Source organism: Ornithorhynchus anatinus, chromosome 4 (genome assembly GCF_004115215.2).
Source record: "Ornithorhynchus anatinus isolate Pmale09 chromosome 4, mOrnAna1.pri.v4, whole genome shotgun sequence".
Taxonomy (NCBI): domain Eukaryota; kingdom Metazoa; phylum Chordata; class Mammalia; order Monotremata; family Ornithorhynchidae; genus Ornithorhynchus; species Ornithorhynchus anatinus.
Window position 1 is genome coordinate 90977811 of NC_041731.1, and position 21227 is coordinate 90999037.

At 41.1% G+C, this 21227-nt stretch overlaps 1 protein-coding gene and 1 non-coding gene across 2 annotated transcripts in view; one reads left to right on the plus strand and one right to left on the minus strand.

The window, feature by feature from the left end:
* Positions 1-21227, plus strand: part of DPYD (dihydropyrimidine dehydrogenase) — an 832560-nt gene that overhangs the window by 247693 nt on the left and 563640 nt on the right. Inside the window, exon 6 of the mRNA XM_029062931.2 lies at positions 19322-19518. Within this exon, the coding sequence (XP_028918764.1) occupies positions 19322-19518 (197 nt within the window). The remainder of the gene's footprint in view (positions 1-19321; positions 19519-21227) is intronic.
* Positions 5484-5621, minus strand: LOC114811645. Its single transcript, XR_003759341.1, has one exon. It is a non-coding gene; the product is annotated as a small nucleolar RNA SNORA7 (small nucleolar RNA).

Here is a 21227-nt window from a genome sequence, read left to right on the forward strand (position 1 = left end):
GGTACATTGTAAGCGCTTAACAAATACCGTAATTATTATTATTATGATCAAATATGTAAAACAAGTCTCTGTGGCTGTTTTTTTCATTACTGTCTTGGTCAGTATTGTCTTAAATTGACCATTCCTTTTAGAATCTGGGCATTTAATCCATTACTATCCTGGGTTGGGTTTTCTTTACAAAGAAGTACCAAAGAATCAAACGAAATCAGGCACCTCTTTAGATTGACTTTCTGAATACTTTAATTTTGGGGATGGAGAATGTGCTCGGGATTCACACTGCGAACGAGTTCCTACTGTGGGTTGCAGGTTTGCTGAGATAGCTAGATGAGAAGACAAGAGTGTGTCACTACTTGAATGTGCTAATAGTTTTTCTATCTGTCAATCGATCAATTGGATTTAGTGAGCACTGACTGTGTGGAGAATATCACACTAAGCACTTAAGAGGGTACAATACAACAGAGTTGATGAAATGTGTTTGCCTGCCCACAATGACCTTATGGTCTAGAGCAGGAGTCAGGCATAAATTTGAATAAATTGGCGATGTCATCTCAAGGATGATTTTTTTTCATGGGCGTATTGGTGCTTTGGATGAGTTCAGGTGGTCCTTCACTGACCACCCCCGCCCCCCCTAAGTCTTATTTCAGTACAAAACCCGAAGTGCTAGGTAAACCGAAATACGTTGAGAATTAGATGAATTTCGTATCTTAAATTTTTCACTTATGAAAAGCATTTAGTTGCAAGGCCTACCTAGGATTCTAGATTAGGATCAGCACACTTAGAATGGGGGAAAATTGGTGATTATCTCAAAGACATAACAAAATCCTTCCCTGAATATAGTAGTAGTAGCATTAAGTATTACGCTCAATAGCATGCAGCAGTACACTGTGCTAAATGATGGGGAAAGACAAACACACAGGTGAGAATTATCAAAGGGGACCATGTATATTCTCATAAATATAAGAACAAAGTATCTTTCTGGGGAAATTGACTCCCTCTGACTGCCTGATCCTACAGTCAAATAAGGGAGATGGATACAGGCTCATGGAAAGTAAATCCTGATAACACAGACATTTAAACTGTCCCTATCAGAAGCAGGGGTTTGAAAACAGCCACCTTTATATGACAAATCCATTAATGTGGTAAGGAGCTATCCTAAAGTGCTAACGGTGGTGGTCACATGTGGACTCTTCAGTCAGATTCATACACATAGACATGTTCTTATAGATAGTAACATCATCTTCAAACTTGCTAATGGATTTGTCCCTTCTGGGCCCTTTATATTTTAGCCTGCCTCAGGAAAACAACAGTTCAAAGGTGTATGTTTTATTCTCCTCTCTCTCTGCCCTCCTCCCTGCCCACACAGACACCCTTTCTCTCCAAGTTACAACAGACTCTACTCATGCATTGGATGAAATGCAATATGAATGTAGAATTGAACAGAACTTAGCCTGTTAAGGGCAGGGAATGTGGCCACTAAATCTCTTGTACTGTGCTCTCCAGAACACAGTGCTCTGCACACAATAAGCATTCAATAAATAGCATGGATTGATTTGCCTATGAAGTGTAAGTCATTTATGGGAAACCTTTAGTTACTCCTTAGTCATGGAAACCTTACCACACCAAATTTGCATTCATTAAAGGTTGCTGAGTTCATCACTTCATCAAGTTATAATCAACCTGGTGCCTGCAGTCATGTTCTCCAGGAACCCTGCCATTCCCCTGGGAGGGTGATTTTGAAGGCATGTCTGTTGTTTTCCAGGATAAAGCATTAAGATTAATAATTTATAGAATGTTCAATGTGCTCTGGATCAAATTTGATTCATTATGGATCTAAATGCCTCGTAGTTTTGTTTTGAGGTTGTGAGAGGCAATGGATTGAGAATCTTTCCAAGATAAGTATTATATCGATGTAAAATATGTTGCGAAATCTATTTAAAATTCTGGAGCCTATTAAATGCTATTATTATGTGTCAAGCACTGGACTAAGGACTGAAATAGCTGTAGGGAAATCAGATCAGACACTGTTCCTGTTCCATGCACAACTCACAGTGAAAAATATAGGAAGAGTGTATGATCTATCCCTACTTACAAATGAGGAAACTGAAGCCCAGAGAGATCAAGTGACTTGCCTCAAGATCTCCCAGCTGGTCAGTCGACAAGCTGGGGGCAGAGCCTATGTTTCCTGACTCACAGTTTCCTGACAGTAGTCACTCAGTGAATACTATTGTTTGAGCCTTATTCTTTTATAGTGTGCCTAGAACTTCCAGTCATTTGATACTAATTAGGAGACGTGACCTTTGGCAATACCTATTTAAATAAATCGACTGCTCTGAAGGATCCTATTTGGATCCTAAAGGTTATTTGACAATGATATGGCAATCTTGTCACGTAAGAAGGGGCCTCAACTGATCTGAGACCAATGGAAAAAGCAGGGTCTAGTCTTGAAGAAATGATATTTAGTAATGAATAATGTTCAGCGTCATTTTTAATATGTAATATTTGCATTGTAAAAAATGAGGTGAGGGCATTAAATGGGGAAGAGGGTAGGGAGTGTAAATGATGTGTTTGTATTCTTTTGCTTTACTTCACTAGCCTTAGAAAGCCTCAGAATTAGGCAGGCTAGCAGCAAGACAAGAAAAGGTGGGCAAGGATATGGAGGAATCAGCTACCAATAATCTCTGCTCCTGGTCCGATCAGAAAACACAGAAAGAGCAATTGAGGTGAGAAAAGTCGACAAGATTCCTCCTCTCCACGTGGCTTGGTGGAAAGAGTCTGGGCTTAGGAGTCAAAGGCTTTTGTTCTAATTCCACTTCTGCCCTTGTCAGCTGTGTGACTTTGGGCAAGTCACTAAACCTCTCTGGGTCTCATTTTCCTCATCTGTAAAATGGGGATTAAGACTGTGAGCCCTATTTGGGACACCCTGATTACCTCGTATCTACCCCGGTGCCTAGAACAGTGCTTTGCACATAGTAAACTCTGCAAGGTTGTGATCAGTTGATGGATGATATTTATTGAATGCGTAATGTGTGCAGACCACTATACTGTGTGTTGGAGGGAGTGTGAAGAAATAGAATTGGTAGATGTGATCCCTACCCACAAGGAGTTTACAGTCAAGATGGATATAATGCCTAGGAACAGTCATAAACGCTTCTGTGTCTTGTTCTTCTGCGTCTCTTTCCCCGGCCAAGCATTTGGTCTCATCATGGGCACAGTAAGAGCTTTGAAATCTGCAAAGTTATCAGGGATTTTGCCATGCAAAGGCCTATGGTTGATACCATCCTTCTGGCTTGCTCTTCAGCCCTAATATGAAGCATGGCAAAAGGACATTAGGAAAGCTGGTGTCGCTGGGCCTAATGAATAGCTTTGATAAATAATCATAATAAAACAGAACAAATATAACCTTATCAAGTTAAACCTCATGGATAGTCTTGTTGCGTTTTTGAATAAAATTGCTGACACTGGCTGATAGAATCTTCAGAATTATCTATTTCCAACAAGTAGGTCTTCTATATGAAAAAGAGAGAAAATTATAAATTTTCTATTGGAAATAAGGCTACCAATTATGGAAATGCATTCACCAATTGTCAGGGCTAAGATTCATGTAATGGAAAAATGTTGCTGTTTGGGAAGCTGATGCAAGTAATAGCTGTTAAAACTTGATTTGTGTGTCCCTTTTAAGTCTTAATACTATGATTAATAGGATAGAATTATGGCTTGATAGATTTTGCTAAATATCTGCCATTCTTCTTCAAAAATCTAAAGAAATCTATTAAAAAATGCTTTGTGCTGGCATAATGATTGATAATCAAACTGCAGGACAGGATGAATAGCTCAGAATGGTTTTCATCACAGTGTTAAAGTTTATTTAAAGTGATATATTAGTATCGAGGGTGCTGGCATCGTAGCAGTTTAAAGAGTTCTGGAATAACAATTTTGGAATATAACAATGAGTTTTAAAAGCATACTAGATGTGCACTCTTATGCAGTAAATATATGCATATTCTGCAGAGGAGCAGTGCTCATTTGAAAGGTTTCTTTTGCCTTTGTATTTTTTTATTTCTTCTAATGATAAAAGATTATTGTATTTTCATCATCATCTTTATTTTACAAAACTACCTCTTGGTTTGTTTGCAGTAGAGAAATTAGAATCTAAGGTTTAACAAGATTGTACTGGTTATGTAGTTATAAATCATATAAAAATATGAAAATTAAAGTGAATGTTTGCATCTTTGCAGATGCTCAATCATTTGAAGATCTTGCCAATAGAAATAGTTTTACATTTTAATACATTGTGTGGTAATTTCAACCCACAACTTCTGTTCCAGTTAATGGAAGCTACACATTTAATTTTCAGGTTCTAAGATACATATTTGTGCCTAGGGGCCTAATTTATTGAAAATGACATCACTAATTTCATGAGTATAGATACATCTATATGAATAAGTGATAGGCAGACCAAATTCCATTCATTTGATACATAAAAACAATAACAGAATATTATTATTAATAGTATACTATTAACTTTATCTAGAAGAGGGTAGATTATAATCATTATTGCATTAAAGATAGAAAATTTGTGGGCCAATAATCTTTCCCTTTATATATCCATTCCAAATGATCATCTTTTTGTAATGCAGATATAATTCACAAGTTTTTAAACTTTTTTTCAACCTTAGAACATAATGAGTAATTTTGAAAATGAGTACCACTTGGAAGCCCCCACATTTTTAAGCATGGAGGTATGATTAAAAGGACTCAAAACAATCAATCATATTTATTTAGAGCTTACTGTGTGCAGAACATTCTAATAAGCACTTGGGAGAGTACAGTATAATAGAGTTGGAAGACACATTCCCTGCCCACAATGAGCTTGTAGTCTGACATGCAGACGACCCTTAATTATTCATTTTATAGCTGTCCTGCTAAACATTGATTTGTCTCTTGCAATCAGTCAGTTAATAGTATTTGAGTATTTACTATGTGCAAAGCACTGTACTAAGCGCTTGGGAGAGTAAGGTACAACAGAGTTGGTGGACACATTTCCCGTTCACAACAAGCTTTCAGGGTTTATTATTTTTCTTAAAGCCATAGAGTTCTGTCATGGTAAAATCCACCAAATACAGGCTTCTGGTAATCTTAGTTTACAGGAGTGAGTTGGGCAATTGTTGAACTCCTTGGCCACTCGCCCTTTGAAGTGGTCCCTGCATTGTTATTTAGGAATTTAATGAACATCCCTCCTAACCCTTCAATGGACTTGTCTTATCTTACGCCATCGAGTTGTTTCCAGCCCATGGTGACACCACAGATGCATCTCTCCCAGATCTCCCCGCTCTCCATCTGCAATCATTCTGGTAGTGGATCCACAGAGTTTTCTTGGTAAAAATCCGGAAGTGGTTTACCACTGCCGCTTTCAGCACAGTAAACTCGAGTCCTCGCCCTCAACTCTCTCCTGTGCCACTACTGCCCAGCATGGGAGAGTTTTGACTTGTAGCAGATTGCCTACCACTCGCTAGCCACTGGCCGAGCTAGGAATGGAACGGATGGACCTCTGCTTGACACTCCCTCCCATAGCCGAGACTGGTAGAGGCCTGGAAACTCTCCAGGTGCGACCCTGAGAGGGGCCTTCGATGGTGAAACAATGAATGTCTTGGCCACTTAATCAAGTATTTGACCTTGTCCGGTCAATGGGAGGGGTGTCAGTGTCCCCACTACTAGTAGCGATGGTTGTGTTGAACTAAACACATTCCTAGTAATACTGGTTGTATTAAGCTACACACATCCCCTTGCCTAGTTTACTTATGGTCAGCAACAAGTCCTACAAATGGCTACTCAGGGTTAAGGATGTGTTGGTAGCTGTGGAAAAAAAAAATAATGAAAATATTCTTCAATAAGCACATCCACTGAGAATATCCAGTATAAAACATAATTGGACACGATAGGAAATCAATACTATAATTCTGAAGTTCAAGAATTATTATCTGTTAAAAAGGGATATGATACAAAACATTGCAATTAGTTGTTAATTGGATGCTGCACAATCCAATTAGCAACCTTAATTTCTCAGGTGGTTAAAATCATCTGGTATTTGACCTTGTGCTTCTTGATGAGTCAGTTTTTGTTATAGCCAAGCATCGCGCTGTGTATTGTTGGCCTTATATAGCAAGTACTCCAGATAGTAATAATAATAATAGTGGTATTTGTTAAGCACTTTCTCTGTGCCAAACACTCTTCTAAGCACTTGAGGAGATGCAAAGTAATCAGGTTGTCCCAGGTGGGGCTCAAGTCTCAATCCCCATTTTACAGATGAGGTAACTGAGGCACAGAGAAATAAGTGACTTGCCCAAAGTCACACAGCTGACAAGTGGTGGAGCTGGGATTAGAACCCATGACCTCTGACTTCCAAGCCCCTACTCTTTCCATTAAGCCATGCTGCTTCTCTAGTAGGACATTGGCCATATATTTTAAAAGTATCACGTAAGCATTTGAATTAGGCCATTTGCAAATGACCTTATGTGGAGCCGGTCCATAGTGCTTCAGCTGCTAAAATAAGAAGCTTGTTCATTGATTGGACACCTGCCTAAAATGTTGGCTGTTAAAAAATACGTGCTTTACAATGAACTGAAGGTTTTGAACACATTTTATACAGGGAGCTATTAAGCACACATAATTGATGATTAGTGGTCAAAGTACATTACCAAAGAAATTGTAGGTGACCTCTGTTCTTGGTTTGAAAGACTAAACAGTGAATTCATGGTTAAAAATACCATTTGGAACTCCTACTACACATTTATATTTTGCTCCTGTACTTGTAGAAAAACTGGCCTTAAAAAAAATCAATCTGAAATATAGGCAGATCATATGGATTTCTAAGGAAACTGGGACATTAGGTGAGACCTACTGCAATCAGTAGTAATAGTAATAATAATAATAATAATGGTGGTATTTGTTAAGCGCTTACTATGTGCCAAGCACCATTCGAAGTGCTGGGGTAGATACCGGGTAATCAGGTTGTCCCATGTGGGGCTCGCAGTCTTAATCCCCATTGTCAGATGAGGTCACTGAGGCATAGAGAAGTGAAGTGACATGCCCAAGGCTGACCAGCAGACAAGTCTGTGTATTATACTAATTGCTGGTAGAGACTGCACAGGTGGGAATTACATATTGTCTTTGCCCCTCTTGGGACTCACAGGTGGGAATTACATATTGTCTTTGCCCCTCTTGGGACTCACACTGTATAGTATAAGTTGGGAGAAAGAACTGGTCACAGACATATCTGTAATAATAAAAATGTTGGTATTTGTTAAGCACTTATATGTGCCAAGCACTGTTCTAAGCACTGGGGTAGGTACAGGGTAATCAGGTTGTCCCACGTGAGGCTTACAGTCGCCATCCCCATTTTACAGATGAGGTAACACACTCTGAGAAGTGAAGTGACTTGCCCAAAGTCACACAGCTGACAGGTGGCGGAGCCGGGATTAAAACCCATGACGTCTGACTCCTAAACCCGTGCTCTTTCCACTGAGCCATGCTGCTTCTCATTAAAACACAAAATGGACAAATAAACAAAATAAAAAACAAGTAGGATGCTGTGACTAGAAAAGCAGAATTTCAGGCTTCTCAGGGCTCAGAGTTCAGGGCACATCCACACCCACTATTATTAACGGGGTTTGAGCTTTGCTGTTTCCTGCTGGGTGATGGAAGGCCAGGTGGAATAAAGTTTCCTCAGTGGGAGTTACCGGGAAATCAGCGTTGTTGGCTGCCTGGGTGAGGGGACCCCGAGTGTGGGCTGTAGCAGGTTTTATCCCCATCCTAGTGGGCACGGAGCCTGCCGGAAACAGGGACCCTCGGTGGTGGGAGAGTTCCCTTGGATGCTTTTCTCGGCTATTGGGGGAGATAATCAAGGGCTGATTGGCGAAGAGAGAAAAGTAGAAGTGGCCCGCAAGGCGAACTTTGAATTCCGTCTCATTTCTCCCAATCGCACTCCCAGGTCTTCAAATATCTGGTCTTCAAAATAGTAGAGAGGCTGTTCTTGAACAGTGTGAAAGGCACTTGCAAAGTAGTATTATTTTTTAAGGTGAGGGGGTGGGGAAGCAGGATGTCTCAGGTTTAGGAGCGCTGAGGGAACCCATTCATTCAAGCACCTGAGGAAATCAGGAACTTAGAAGATGTGGATCATTCAAATTGCTGAATGAGACACTTCTTTTATATTGAAGGAACACTTACCTCTGTTTGTCCCATCTACTTATGACTTCACTCATGGGATTCTGTCTCCCACTTACCTTTTTGCCAGCTTCTTCAGTGGTGGACTTTCTTTTAATTGCACATGACGTGTAGGGGGAGTCAGAGGTCGTTGGTTCTATTCCTGGCCCCGCCACTTATCTGCTTTATGACCTTGGGCAAGTCACTTAACTTATCTTTGCCTCAGTTCCCTCATCTGTAAAATGGGTGTTAAGACTGCGAGCTCCACATGGGACAACCTGATTACCATGTATCTATCCCAGCGCTTAAAACAGTGCTTGGCACATAGTAAGCACTTAACAAATACCATTATTATTATTATTATTTCAATCAATCAGTGGAACTTAACGAGAACCTACTGTTTACAGAATATTGTACTAAGTGCTAAGGAGAGCACAGAAGAGTAAGTAGACAAGATCCCTGCCTTCAGAGAATTCTCAATTCTAAACTGCTGGCCTGCTTAGCATTTGGATCATAACATAAATATTGCACATTTGCAGAGGCACAATGCTGTGAACATTGGGTCAGCCTGAATTTTTTCTGTGGTATTTGTTAAGCGCTTACTATGTGGCACACATGAACTCTTTAAGAAGCTAATCAGTTTGGACACAGTCCCTGGCCCACATAGGCCTCACAGTAGTAATCCCATTTTATATACGAGGTAAATAGGCACAGAGAGATTGTATGATTTGTCCAAGGTCACACAATATACAAATCGGCAGGGGCAGGATTAGAACTCAGATCCTCCTGACTCCCACACCTGTGCTCTATCCAGTAAGTCGGGCTGCTTCTCGCTGAGTGAGTGCTTGTTTTTAAAATGCCATCATCTCTCATTTACTTTGTTTATTTTCCCAGTCGTGTGAATTTCAAGAGCCTAAATCTTGCAAGTGGGTTTATAGACCTTGCTGTAATGCCCATACCCAGCTTCTCAGGGTGAACTGTTTATGACTGCATTTGAACCGCGTCCTGAGCATTTTTAAATAAGACTTCAGTGAAGAGGCTTTATAACTTCTCTGTCTGCCAAACGAGATTGTTCAAGTGATTGTTTCAGTGGAATGAATATTTCTTCACTGGTCTCTATTTAATTATTCTAAAACTATGATGTACTTGTAGATAAGCCTTACGTTAGATCTAAATTGAAGATTGAAAGGAAATGGAAAAGGCCAATGGTAATCACTAAAACTTTAATTAACAATGGAATAATTATGGAACTGGAATATTGTATTGCAGACGTCTAATTTCTGGGGACCAGATCCAACCAGGCACTGCATAATTTCCTGTTGTATGTCAATCAATGGATGGTATTTATTGAGCACCTACTGTGTGCTGAGCACTTGTACTAAGCTCCTGGGAGAATACAATAAAACAGAATTAGTAAACTTTCCCTGGCCACAATGAGCTTCCATTATAGAGGTGGAGACAGACATTATTTAAAACAAATAAGTTATGGATATGTACAGAGATACTGTCGGGCTGAGTGTGGGGTGACTATCAAATGCCTAAAGGCTATTTATAATGTTGCTTTGCCAGTTTAAATCTTATTGGATAAAACAGTTCAGTTTGTTCGCATTTATTCTCCCAATAGTTAGAATTAATTCTAACATTCCTACATAAAATCAATTCTCTCACTGAACAGATAAACAATTTGCAAAGGAACTATATTGGTGCTATATTTATCTTTTTGGTTACCAGTAATCATTGGTCAAAAAATTGCTCTCCTATCTTACAGATATAAATCAAATGGAACAGGTTTGAAACAAACATGATTTATTTTCCAAGTTTATAGTTTAGAATATGTTCTGCTCACTCAAGTTTAGAGACTGTATATGTTATCAAGCGATCTTTGACTACTGACTAGAAAATTGGTCTGTCTGAGCCATTTGATCCATGTTGGAATTGTCCACACCATTTAACTAACATTTAAATATAATTTGAAAGTACCTGACTAAATGTACATCCAGAAGTATGGATCATTGTTTAATATTTGACAATTTATAGGATCGAAGAGCATTTTAAGCTCTAAATTATGCTAAGATCTATCCTAAAAAGCTAACTGAACTATATTCTTAAAACGGTTTCTCATATCTGTGTGCCTGTGTGAAACAAGGCAGACATTTCACAAATCCCATTCCATTTTAGTTATCACAGCCTAGCTTCACAGTACAATATGAGCTTTTCAGCCTGTGAAATCCATTAATAACCACATTAAACCCTCCCATATTGTGTGTATTGTCAGGCATAAATGATTCCCCTTTTTTTTAAACAATTATCTGTCTTCTGCTTCTGCAGTTTGTTGAAATGCAATGTTAATTTATAAATACTGGTAAATTCTAACATAGAAAAGTTAAGTTTTTGAATTGCTAGTTTGCATAACTGGGAATACTCAACTGAGTATGAAGAAAATGGGCATTTATTCAAGCCCTAAATGCAATTTTCTCTGCCTTCTCTTTGCTGAATATATAGCCTGGCATATTTTTAAATCTATTGGCAAACAGATATATAAAGTAATTGATAAATTGCTTGTTTTGAAAAAAATATGCTCAAAAAATTGAATTTCCTTAACATTATTAGCAACCACAAACACTACTATTCTCCTTATCACACGAGCCCGTAACATTGGCATTTTCCCCAACTCATCTCCCTCATTAAGAATTATTATCTGTTAAAAAGGGATATGATACAAAACATTGTAATTAGGAGTTGACGCAGCGTGGTTCAGTGGAAAGAGCCTGGGTTTGAGAGTCAGAGGTCACGGGTTCGAATCCCAGCTCTGCCTCTTGACAGCTGTGTGACTGTGGGCAAGTCACTTAACTTCTCTGTGCCTCAGTTACCTCATCTGTAAAATGGGGATAAACCGTGAGCCTTACGTGGGACAACCTGATTACCCTGTATCTACCCCAGCACTTAGAACAGTGCTCTGCATATAGTAATCACTTAACAAATACCAACATTATTATTATTATTACTATTATTATTATTATTATTCAACCCACATTTTTGATCCGTCACCAAATTCTGTTGGTTCTACCTTCACAACATCATTAAATTCTCTTTTTTTTCCTTTCCATCCAAACTACCATGCTGATCCAAGCCCTTATCATATACTGCCTTGACTACTGAACCAGCCTCCTTGTTCATCTCCCTGCCTCACATCTCTCACCACTCCAGTCCATAGCTTTCATTCATTCAGTGATATTTATTGAGCACTTACTGTTTGCAGAGCACTGTAGTAAGCACCTGGGAGAGTAAATTATAACAATAAACAGGCCCATTCTCTGCCCACAACGAGCTTACAGTCTAAATGGGGGGAGACAGGCATTAATGTAAATAAGTGAGTTTCAGATATGTACATAAGTGCTGTTGGCGGGGGGAGGGGAGGGGTGTGTATAAGGGGAGCAAGTCAGAGTGACACGGAAGGGAGTCGGAGAAGAGGAAAGGGGAACTTAGTCAGTGGAGGTCTCTTGGAGGAGATGCACCCTCAGTAAGGCTTTGAATGTCTTGTCTTATGCCGTCGAGTACCATAGTGACACCATGGACACATCTCTCCCAGAACACCCCACCTCCATCTGCTGTCGTTCTGGTAGTGGATCCATAGAGTTTTCTTAGTCCAAATCTGGAAGTGGTTTACCATTCCCTCCTTCTGCGCAGTAAGCTCCGGTCTTTGACTATCTCCCATGCCCCTGCTGCCCAACACGGGTGAGTTTTGACTTGTAGCAGATTGCCTTCTGCTCGCTAGCCACTGCCCAAGCTAGGAATGGAATGGGTAGGCCTCTGCCTGACTTTCTCTCCTGTAGTTGAGAGTGGTAGAGTACTGGAAACTCTTCAGGTGTCACCCGAGAGGGGAAGGCTTGAATAGGGGGAAAGTAGTTGTCTGTCTAGGCCAAGGGGTCAGTGGTGAGATAGATGAGATCGAGGTACAGAGAGAAGGTTAGCACCAGAAGAGCAAAGAGTGAAGGCTGGGTTGTGGTATTAGAGGGTTTGGTGATTGAGTGCTTTAAAGCCAGTGATGAGGAGTTTTTGTTTCCTGATAAAGAGGGTGGGCACACTTCACTCTGTTGTCTGGATTGTTTATCTTAAATCCTATTCCATTCATATCTCCTTGTGGCTCAGTGGAAAAAGCACGGGCTTGGGAGTCAGAGGTCATGGGGTCAAATCCCATTCTGCCACCTGTCAGCTGTGTGACTGTAGTCAAGTCACTTAACTTCTCTGTGCCTCAGTTACCTCATCTGTAAAATGGGGATGAAGACTGTGAGCCTCACGTGGGACAACCTTATTACCCTTTATCTACCCCAGCGCTTAGAACAGTACTCTGCACATAGTAAGCGCTTAACAAATACCAACATTATTATTATTATTATCGTCTCCTCAGTGCCTAAGAACCTGCAGTGGTTGCCCATTCATCTCAGCAACAGACAGAACTCCTTATCATTGGTCATAAAGCATTAAATCAGCATGGCCCTTACCTTGCTGACTTCCTACTACAACCCAGTTCACACACTTCGCTCCTCAAATGCCAGTTTGCTGAGTACTTGTTTATTTTGCTGCTCACCTCCTCCCTCTGGCCTGGAGCTCCCTCCCCCTTCATATATGACAGACCACCGCTCTCCCCACCCTCAAAGCCTTATTAAAGTCACATCTCCTCCAAGAGGCCTTCCCCTATTAAACATGCTTTTCCCCTGCTCCCTCTTGGCCGTGTCTCCCGTTCACTTGGATCTGTACCTTCATTGTACTGTACATTCCAAGCGCTTAGTACAGTGCTCTGCATATAGTAAGCTCTCAATAAATACTATAAATGGCATTCACTCCACCCTCAGCTCCGCAGCACTTTTGGACGTATCCATAATTTATTCATTTTAACGTCTGCCTTCCCCTCTAGATTGTGAACTCCTCATCGGAACTCCTTAGTTCTCCCAAGCACTAAGTACAGTAAGCGCTCAATAAATAGGACTGATTATTAGAATGCCTACTGGCAAACATCTCATCTTCCCATCTGTTCTATCTTTCATTCATTCCATCGTATTTATTGAGTGCTTACTGTGTGTGCAGAGCACTGTACTAAGCGCTTGGAAAGTACAATTCAGCAGCGGATAGAGACATTCCCTACTCAACAACGGGCTCACGGTCTAGAAGGGAGAGACAGACAACAAAACAAAACAAGTAGACCGGCATCAGTTAATTAGATATAGGCGGTGGAGGATTTCATGACTCAGCTTTACCGATGGAATAAGCCACAATATTCACCATCACAGTAAGAAAACATTTATTAACATACAGAAAAATATCAAGTGTAATGGAATCTGTTTCTGTTAATCCCTCAAGGCAGAAATGATGAGATCTCCTAACACTATTTAAGCCCTCAACCCAGAGGCATTGAGAATTTCCTACTCTCCCAGTCCCAGATCGGTATTAAAAATAATAATAATAATTACTATTATTATGGTATTTCTTAAGCATTTACTATGTGCCAAATACTGGGTTGGACACAGTCCTTTGTCCCACGTGAGGCTCATAGACTCAAGCCCCGTTGGGGTAATTGAGGTACAGAGAAGTGACATGCTCAAGTTCACTCAGCAGACTAGTGGTGAAGCTGGAATTGGAACCCATGACCTTCTGACTGCCAGGCCCGTGCTGTATCTACTGCGCCATGCTGGTATTCAGTCTGAGAACGGATTTAAGACCAACAAGGGCATTCCCGGTTAAAGGGTCTCCTTCTGCCCAGGCTGGCTGTCTCTGCCCTCCTTTTGGATAACAGGGAGCAGCAGGGACGGGTGTCCCCCCCCAGCCTTTTATACTGTATTTGCTGAGTTCTACATGGAGCTTCTTCAGTCTAATTATCCTAATCTATCAATTAGATTTCCTTTGTGTTCTGTTCTTAGGAGGTGTCTCGCTTGGGGCCCCTGTCCATGTGTCCACATTTGGTCAACACGGAGACCATCTGGCTGGTTGGGATCACAGGAAGGCATAAGCCGATGGGCTTTAAGTTTAACAAGTTGTTAACAAGGTGCAAACTGGACTCTTCACCATCCTATTATCTGTCCCCTGCAGCATCTATGGATTTACTCTATTAGCCCATAGGCACTCGGATACTCTTCTCACTGCCCTGTACCCATAGCATTCCTGTACATATAATAATAACAATAATAATGGTATTTGTTAAGCGCTTACTATGTGCAGAGCACTATTCTAAGCGCTGGGGTAGATACAGGGTCATCAGATTGTCCCACGTGAGGCTCACATTTTTTAATCCCCATTTTTGCAGATGAGGTAACTGAGGCCCAGAGAAGTGAAGTAACTTGCCCAAGGTCACATAGCAGACAAGTGGCGGAGCTGGGATTCGAACCCAGGACCTCCGACTCCCAAGCCTGGGCCCTTTCCACTAAGCCACGCTGCTTCTCCCATGTCTTTATACCATTGGTATTCCCTACCTGTGATTCATTTTCTTACCTGTCACCCATGTTAGATTGTGAGCTCACTGAAGGCAGAGATGAATCAATCATACTTATTGAGCGCTTACTGTGTGAAGCACACTTGTACTACTAATAATAATGTTGGTATTTCTTAAGTGCTTACTATGTGCCAATCACTGTTCTAAGTGCTGGGGTAGATACGAGGTAATCAGGTTGTCCCACAGAGAGCTCACATTCTTCATCCCCATTTTAAACATGAGGTAACTGAGGCCCAGAGAAGTTAAGTGACTTGTGCAAGGTCACCCAGCTGACAAGGGGTGGAGCTGGGATTAGAACCCATCACCTCTGATGCCCAAGTCTGGGCTCTTTCCACTTAGCCAAGCTGCTTCTCTGGGACAAGCTCTTGGGACAATACAACAATAAACAGACATATTCCCGACCCTACATTGAGCTTACAATATAGTGGAGGAGATCATGTCTGCCAACTCCACTGTATTCTCCTAAGCACTAAACTTACAGCGTGCAGTAAGTACCACATAAATACGATGGACCTTCACCTTGCAGCCTCTACCCCAATAACGTTCACATCTCAATCAACAACCACAGTGTTTCACTCTGCCCCAGGAACTCCCAACCTCAGTGTCATCTTTGACTCTTCCATATCTTTCATCACTCCCACTGTTCCATTTTCCCATTAGTTAGTCTTGCCAGTTCTTCCCGTATGGTATGTACATGTTCTGGTCATACAAATGATAGCATCGGTCTCCTCGCTAGCCTCCCTGACTCTAGCTTTGCCCACCTCTCAGTGCTGTTCCCTTCTTATTGTGCCTTGATCTTTCTGATCTCACTGCTAAACCTTCATCTAAATCCTGCCTTTGGCCTGGAACACTCTCCCTCCTCAAATCCAACAGACAATTATTCTCTCCGCTTTTCAAAGCCTTACTGAAGGCACATCTCCAAGAGGCCTTCCCTAAACCTCCCCACCTTTCCTCTTCTCCCACTCCCTCCTGCATCATCCTGACTTGCTCTCTTTGTTCTTCCCCCCTCCCAGCCCCACAGCCCTGATGTACATGTCTGTAACTCATTTATATTAATGTCTGTTCCCCCACACCCCAGATTGTAAACTCGTTATAGGCAGGGAATGTGTCCGTTTATTGTTGCAGTGTATTCTCCAAAGCACTTAATGCAGTGCTTTGTACACAGTTGTGCGCAATAAATATGATTGAATGGATGAACTCAAGTACACGCTATTGCAGGGATCATCTTCCTGAAGTATTGTCCTGGTCATATCTTGCTTTTCCATGTAACCTTCCATTTATTTCCTTCGGCTCCCAGGATCAAGTAAAAGCTCCCAATCAGCTTCCAGATGCTCCACTAACTTGCATCATCTTACAGAGTATCCAATCTCTTCACTGGCTATTCCAAAACTCAGGTTCCCTTTTTCTTCCAAGGCAACCTTTTGCCTGTCCCTCACTCTTGTCTCTCACACCTTCATATCCTTACTCTTGCTGTTCCTCCGGATTGAAAACAGCTTCTCTTCCCAAACCAACGAAACCACAGCTCTCCTCACACATTCAAAGCACTCCTAAAATCCCATCTCCTTCACTGGGCTTCTTTGGATTAATTTCCTCAGATCCTAACCTGTAGAAACCCATCAATCAACTTTAGTATTTAGGAACTTATTTAAACCTACTCTCGGACACTCTTTTATATTCTTTTATACTGTTTTGAGAAGCAGCGTGGCTTAGTGGAAAGAGCACAGGCTTGGGAGTCAGAGTTCGTGGGTTCTAATCCCGGCTCTGCCACTTGTCAGCTGTGTGACTTTGGGCAAGTCACAGTGTGGCTCAGTGGAAAGAGCCCGGGCTTGGGAGTCAGAATTCATGGGTACTAATCCTGGCTCCGCCACTTGCCAGCTGTGTGACTTTGGGCAAGTAACTTCACTTCTCTGTGATCTCAGTTACAGTCATCTGTAAAATAGGGATTAAGGGAGAAGCAGCGTGGTGCAGTGGAAAGAGCACGGGCTTTGGAGTCAGGGCTCATGAGTTCCAATTCCAGTTCTGCCACTTGTCAGCTGTGTGACTGTGGGCAAGTCACTTCACTTCTCTGTGCCTCAGTTCCCTCATCTGTAAAATGGGGATTAAGACTGTGAGCCCCACGTGGGACAACCTGATTCCCCTGTGTTTACCCCAGCGCTTAGAACAGTGCTCTGCACATAGTAAGCGCTTAACAAATACCACCATTATTATTAATAATGGTGGCATTTGTTAAGCGCTTACTATGTGCCAAGCACTGTTCTGAGCGCTGGGGGGATACAAGGTGATCAGGTTGTCCCGCGTGGGGCTCACAGTTTTAATCCCCATTTTACAGATGAGGTAACTGAGTCACAGAGAAGTTAAGTGACATGCCCAAAGTCACTCAGCTGGCAAGTGGCAGAGTTGGGATTAGAACCCATGACCTCTGACTCCCAAACCCAGTCTCTTTCCACTGAGCCAAACTGCTTCTCAAAACTGTGAGCCCCGCGTGGGACATGCTGATAAGCTTGTATCCCCCCAGTGCTTAGAAAAGTGCTTTGCACATAGTAAGTACTTAACAAATACCACCATTATTATTATTATTATTAACTTCTGGTTCTCAGTTACCCCATCTGTAAAATGAAGATTAAGACTGTGAGTCCCACGTAGGACAACCTGATTACCTTATGTCTACCCCAGCGCTTAGAACAGTGCATGGCACATAGTAAGTAAACACTTAGCAAATACCATTATTATTATTATTATTGGAGTCCCATATTCAATTGTACATTGTATCACGGAGGTGGGATTTCAGGAGATCTTCTATTAGTCTGTATTATGGATAGGGGATGCTTCTGCTAGTTCTGTTGCACTGTATTCTTCCAAGCGCTTAGTACAGTGCTCTGCACATAGTAAGTGCTCAAAAGTTACCATTGATTGATTGATGGGGATAGTTGGATTCTGTTGGATTCGACAACAGGCTTTCGAGTTGGGGGAACCCCTAGAGTGAGGGAATAGAGGCAGAAAAGTTGCAAGTGAAGTGCAGATAGAAGTTCAATTTTGAAGGAATGAAGAGAGCAAGTTTGGAAATAACTGGGGAAAAGAACAGATAATAAGCAGGGTGAGTTTGTGGAAAGCACTGTAGCAAAATGATGAGTGACCAAAGAACCACATTCAAGATGTGGGAAGACCAGTTATCATTCTATCTCAATAAACATTTCCATAAGTATATTCAATGTTATGTGGGCTTACAGTCTTCGTGAATTCCTCATTAAGTAAATCTCAAATTAGAGTATGCATGTTTTGACCAATAGTGCACTCGTATATTTTATAGTTCCTTCCTAAATCAAAATGGACATATGTTTGGAAAAATTCTCCTGATTCCTCACACTATTTTATCCAAAATGTACAGTGAAAGCACACATAGAAGAATTGAGTTCAAAATTGGAACTAAGTGCTGAACTTTGGACCAGAAGTTTTTATACTTCCTATTTCTGGAGGTCATTCCTGTTGGCCCTTTTGAGTTAGGTTGAGGGGTAGGAATAGCAATACACATGTTCCAGTGTTTCTTGCCTTCCCACCTTTTGAAATCAGAAGCTCTCTTGTTTTCTACCTTTTAGGAAGATTCTCCAAAGTTTTCAGTATGGTCTAAGATTCTCTAGGAGAACATTTAGAAGATGTATTTCTTCAAAAGTTATTCTCTATTTTCATTTCTTATCTTTTGCTTTTTCTCCTCATAAATGGTTTGATCTTTTCTTCTTTTCTGGAAGAGGCTTTGCCTTCTAAATCAAAAATTATTTAGGATTCCCTTGGGTCTATTCCAGACCACAGTGAATGAATCTATTGAGTTTTATGGCATCACCTCATAATTAAGCAGGAAAACACACACACAGATCTGTTCTGAGTGATTGCTGATTGGAAGGTATTATGAAGCTTGAGGTTAAAGGCCAAGTGATTTTTAAAATAAGTGATGTTGAAAACACATTCTTTATTCCTTGCAGAATGTCATCTTTATATTATGAAGGAAAAATAAATGTCTTCTTTTAAAGTTATGTACAAATCCGACCTTTGATGACTATTGTGCTATGTAGTAAAGCATTATCTGAAACTGTATTTTTTTTCTTGTAGGATACTGGTCTTAGAATACAAGATGTATGGTATTACGTGATGTATATATGATGTATTATATTATTTTAATACCCTTTCCATTATTAATTTCTTAGCTAGCTAGCTGATCTTTAGTGATTCATTACTGACCAGAGTCATCAAACAGACATGTCTGAAGGATTAAAAAGTAGTTTACAGATATCAAAAACAGAAGAGAAACCCCCCAAGGATTTCATATAGAATAAATTGATATGGTTGGCATATTGAAGGAGCCTAAACATTTTACATGGTGAGAAAGTTTTGTCAGGAAAAAAAATGAAACAGGTGCCTGTTTTATCTAAGTGAAATGCTTGGACTACTCAGATATGTGTGTCACAACTAATTGACTAAATACATCTTGTATCTGCTGAATTTTGAATTTCTGTCTACTCTTAAAGTCATTCGATTTGATGATATTGTTGCAGCAAAGATTTTTAAACCTGTTGGAAGCCAGTTTCGAGGTCGTGCAGAGCACAGTCACTTTAAAGGTAGTAACTGGACTATCCTATTTCTTTTCAGGTATTCAAAGCTATGAATATCCCACAAATCAGAAACCCTTCCCTGCCTCCCCCAGAAAAGATGCCTGAAGTTTTTTCTGCGAAGATTGCTCTTCTTGGCGCCGGGCCTGCAAGTATAAGCTGCGCCTCTTTCCTGGCTCGCTTAGGCTACTCGGACATCACTATCTTTGAAAAACAGAAGTATGCTGGTGGTTTAAGGTAATTGCTGCATATAGTTTATGTACCTAGTGGATGAGAGTACTTAGTGGGGGAAATAGCGTGGCCTGGGGGAGAGAGGGTGGGCCTGGGAGTCAGAAGGACCTAAATTTTACCCCGCCTCCAGCACCTGTCTGGTGTGTGAACTTGGGTACAGCACTTCACTTTTCTCTATCTGTTACTTCATCTATAAAATGGGGATTTAGATTGTGAGCCCAATGTGGGACAGGGACTATATCCAACCCGATTTTCTTGTATCCATCTCAGTGCTTAATAGAGTGCTGGGCATATAGAAAGCATTGAGCAAATGCCACAATTATCATTATTAGTTGTAGTATTAATAGAGGGAGTGATGCTGTTAGAATGTGTGCCAATAGAAAACAGAGGGCTGAAAATATTTCCAGTTCTTTATATGATACAAATTAGCTTCTCTTCCAAAGTTATGTTTGTAAGTATATATTACTTTTCATGAAAAGACTCATGGTGAATTTTGGAAAGTCACTATGATTTTTTCCCATGGAAGAATGTTATGTATGGCTTCCAGGGAAGTAGCTTGGCTCAGTGGAAGGAGTCCGGGCTTGGGAGTCAGAGGTCATGGGTTCTAATCCCAGCTCTGTCGCTTGTTAGCTGTGTAACCTTGGGCAAGTCGCTTCACTTCTCTGGGCCTCAGTTCCCTCATCTGTAAAATGGGGATGAAGACTGTGAGCCCTTACGTGGGACAACCTGATTACCTTGTATCTCCCCCAGCGCTTAGAACAGTGCTTGGCACATAGTAAGTGCTTAACAAATACCAACATTATTATTATTATCATTCATTCCATCCCCCCAAAATCAGGAAAGTTAAACTTAGAGCAATCTATAATTTTTAAGCATATAAATATCTCTCTGCAAAGTCCATATGATTCCCTCCACTTGGTTTTCAGTTGACTGCTTTATAGCCTGTAGAAGAGAATGTAGAGGAATATGTCTTTTTCCTTTGACATTCAATGCATTCTGCCGTTGCTGTTTCTGTCTCCCTTAGTTTAATAATTAAGGTGACTAAAATTCCTGAATTGGAGAGATTGGCCACTCATATATTTTTCAGGGTCCCTTTCAAGCCACCTAAAAACTGGAGGTGGGGGAAGGCTAGAAGAAAGACTTGGCTGTGTTGATAATGGTGGTGAAAGCTATTACTATTGCTGTCTGAAGAGGAGAAATGTTCTTTCCTAATTGTATCAGCAACCAGCTTCCACCCCTATCAACACGGCATCGTGACGGAGGAACAGGACCCTCCAGACCACGGATTGGAATTTCTGGTGTGTCATCCAGCTGTGCTGGAAACTTCTGTCAGTGACCAAGGAAAGTTATTTGGGTCAGGGGTTGCAGCTGCCTCTACTGCTTGTTGCTGGTCAGACTCACTTCCGAGGACCACACAGCCCCCGTGGCAGAATAATAATAATAATCATGGTGTTTGTTAAGGGCTTACTAGGTTCCAGACATTGTTCTAAGCACTGGGGAAGTTTAAAGCAAATCAGGTTGAATGCAGTCCCTGCCCCCCATAGGGCTCACAGTCTTAATCCCCATTTTACAGATGAGGGAACTGAAGCAGAGAGAAGTTAAGTGACTTGCCCGAGGTAACACAGCTGGCAAGTGGAGCTAGGACTAGAACCCAGGTCCTTCTGCCTCCTAGGCCCATGCTTTATCCACTAGGCCAAGCTGCAGGCCTAAGAGCT